We start from the raw sequence: 3,035 nt of genomic DNA, 5'->3' as shown, positions 1-3,035 counted from the left end.
AGTTAAATATTTAAAATGACTAAATTTTGCATCTCCACGTCAATTTTACGGACGACATAGATGGTGATGACTGAAGTGAACCCACTTAACGAACAATACACGAAGGTATTGACATGGACAACCGTGCTACCAATACAGTGGACCTTACACGTAGACACCTTGCCGCTCGCTCGATAATGGGGCCATTGATCTCCCTGCTATTTGGTTGGGTAGTTGACCCCATCTCTAATTTTATAATGTTACAGGCAACTTAGTCCATTTTAGCTTGCGTTTCGTTTTGAACCTTCCAAACATTCCGACCAATAGAAAAAGTTGTATAAATTTTATTCTCAGAAAAGCGCGCAGAAAGTGGCATATTAGAAGTTCGGTGCGGGGTTAAACTGTTTATTAAAAACAGTTTGTTATGTAACGAACACACACAAACAAAAGAAGCTGGAAGGTCTTGGTAGAATTGGATATCATGGTAGAAATTTGGGTGAACAACTCACCACCAATACTCATATTCTCTGTCTATAGAAACGTTGCTCTTCCTTCTGTCCGTATCTTGACACAAATCATTATCTCATTCCTCCTGCGCTTTATAAACAAAGCTTCTATCATTCTCCTCTAGACACCAGCCACTGATTTTACTCTATATTTTCTTTCGTTCTATATGTATGTGTGTTTGTCGCTAATTAATTTCTCTGCCGAGATTTCTCTCTCTATTAATATTTATCCTGGTTGCCTATCTTTTGGCTTTGAAGTCCTTTGCTGCGATTAAAATTAATTAGAGTTAATATAATGGCGGACGCCATGGCATTGGCACTAGTATTCATCTTCATAGCAGCGGGGGACAATAGAAACATTATCATGGCTGGAGCTCAGTCACCGCCTTCTCCTATTTCTTCGTCGTTGTCATGTGGGACTTCTTTGGCGAATTTGGTGGCGTGCATGGGCTACTTGCAGGGAGGATCCAGCAACAGTAGTCCAACACAGGACTGCTGCACTGCCCTTGCTTCAGAAGTGGACAGCAGCGCCGTCTGTGTCTGCCAACTGCTTACCACCGGCAACAATCCCCTGGGGACTCCTATCAACAATATTCCCCTGAGTATTCCTATCAACCAAAATCGGGGTCTCACTCTGCCAGGCGCCTGCAAAATCTCTACTCCCACACTCTCCCAATGCATGTCAGCTGCCGGTAAACTCTGATTCCTAACTATAATCGCTAATACTTACTTGCAATATTAATGAGAGTGGATCGTAAAGATGTAATTACTAATTGTAGTCGCTGTTGCGTCTTTCTGTTTTTGTTGAGCAGTAGGCGCAGGTGCTCCAGTTGGTACACCAGGTGCGTACGTTTGTTCGGCCTCCCTTCTTATAATATTAACTCCATTCTCTTCATAAATGATATACAAATGTCATATGATGATATGAGTATTAACCACTATTTTCAAGCTGTTTTAGGATAATACTAAAGTCGTGGGAGATGAAAATTAATTTAGTTTTTGATTGGTGGTTTCAGTTTCCAGTCCTTTGCCTGCCACTTCATCTCCAAGTCCGGCTGCTACAAGGACTACTCAGTCGCGCGCCGCGTCTGTTTATCCGTCAGCTCTTCCTCCAGATACTACTGGTGGAGTATTCTCTCCATCAGGTGCCCGCAAGGGTCCAACTCCCTCTTCTACTGCTGGATCGATGATGAGCTTCAGCATGAACAGTATGTTGATTGCGGGATTGACCAATATTTTTGCAGCAAGAATCATTTTGTAGAAGTGAAAAGCGTATGCCTGCGTTTGAATAGTCTGTCTGTATTCTCAGGCCGGCGTGCAGTTTGAAAGCTCTTATGCCCTTTATGACGCATGAAGCACTTCTTCTTCATGTTCTACTGTTGTACAATACTGTTTTTTTCATCTTATCTTTTCGTGTCATAGGATCAGATAACATGGAATAATTAGGAACAGTTTGCAATCCGCTTGTGGATTGTAGGGTTCCTTCATCCCATTATTTGTTTTCAGGAGAGGATATGGTATCCGGCCCTCGAGTTCGATCTCTTTCTTCTTTATCTTCATTGCAGAGCTGGGAATTTTGTCATTAATTAGAAAGAAAGATATAAATAAAGATATTTTTTTGAATTTATAATAACTGATATAATGTTATTCATTAGTACAAAATTGTATGTATTCATTAGTAGTAAATTGTATCTACTAAATTGTATCTATTCATTAGTGGAAAATTAGAGTGGGAAATGAGAATTTTATATAAATAATAATATATTGTGATTTTTATTTAAAGTTTTCTTATTTTTATGATATAGAATCTAGATCACAGTTATTTTCATGATATAAATTAAAAAGCTTAAATTTAATTAATAGTAAATTGTATTTTATGTAATAAAAATAGAATTTGTGCTAATTTAAAGAAATATTATGTAAATAATAATATTTTGTGATTTTTAATTAAAGTTTTCTTATTTTTATGATATAGATCGGAGTTATTTTCATGATATAAATTTAAAAGCTTAAATTTAATTAATAATAAAGTGTATTTTATGTAATAAAAGGAGAATTTGTGCTAATTTAAAGAAATATTAAATTGTACATGTTATTTGTTGTTATTTTAAAGAAATATTGATAAAAAAATAAAAGGAGGGTTTATGCATTTTTTCATCAATAAAGATATTTTGGATCTGATGGTATTTTAATGTAAGAAATGCTATATGTTGGGAAACGAAACTTTTATAATGATTGATGTTCTTATAAATGAGTTGTTTCTTGATATTTTATTGAAATATTGATTAATAAAATAGAAAGTTTATAGTTTTTTAATTTTATGAACGTGGATGTTTATCATAAAAATTTCTATGTTTATGTAATTCATAGTGTAAGATTCTTCAATAATCTCTATAGTGTCTTTAACAACTTTTGTAGCAATGACTTCTAGAGTCTTTTTAATCTCTTCTATTGAAATACATCAATAATAACAACATTCATTATCTTTATTATTTTGCTACATCCATTATGACATCTAGATTTAAGGGAAATTAAACACCATTTTTCAAA

At 34.9% G+C, this 3,035-nt stretch overlaps 1 protein-coding gene across 1 annotated transcript; it reads left to right on the top strand.

Moving 5' to 3' along the window:
• Positions 1 to 579: 579 nt before the first annotated feature.
• On the top strand, positions 580 to 2,076 carry LOC149240437 (uncharacterized). Its single transcript, XM_089367298.1, has 3 exons — positions 580 to 1,177; positions 1,298 to 1,327; positions 1,502 to 2,076. The coding sequence occupies exons 1-3, from the start codon at positions 781 to 783 to the stop codon at positions 1,744 to 1,746; spliced, it is 672 nt and encodes a 223-aa protein (XP_089223424.1). The 5' UTR covers positions 580 to 780; the 3' UTR covers positions 1,747 to 2,076.
• Positions 2,077 to 3,035: the final 959 nt, after the last annotated feature.

This window comes from Pinus tabuliformis, chromosome 8 (genome assembly GCF_031772625.1).
Source record: "Pinus tabuliformis cultivar Carrire ecotype Pingquan chromosome 8, CPIR1, whole genome shotgun sequence".
NCBI lineage: Eukaryota > Viridiplantae > Streptophyta > Pinopsida > Pinales > Pinaceae > Pinus > Pinus tabuliformis.
This window is presented reverse-complemented; position numbering and strand designations above follow the sequence as displayed.

Coding starts and splice junctions, on each gene's coding strand:
- LOC149240437 (XM_089367298.1), top strand. CDS start 781: ATGGCGGACGCCATGGCATTGGCACTAGTATTCATCTTCATAGCAGCG. Junction 1,178..1,297: donor CCAATGCATGTCAGCTGCCG/GTAAACTCTGAT, acceptor TTTGTTGAGCAG/TAGGCGCAGGTGCTCCAGTT. Junction 1,328..1,501: donor TGCTCCAGTTGGTACACCAG/GTGCGTACGTTT, acceptor TGGTGGTTTCAG/TTTCCAGTCCTTTGCCTGCC.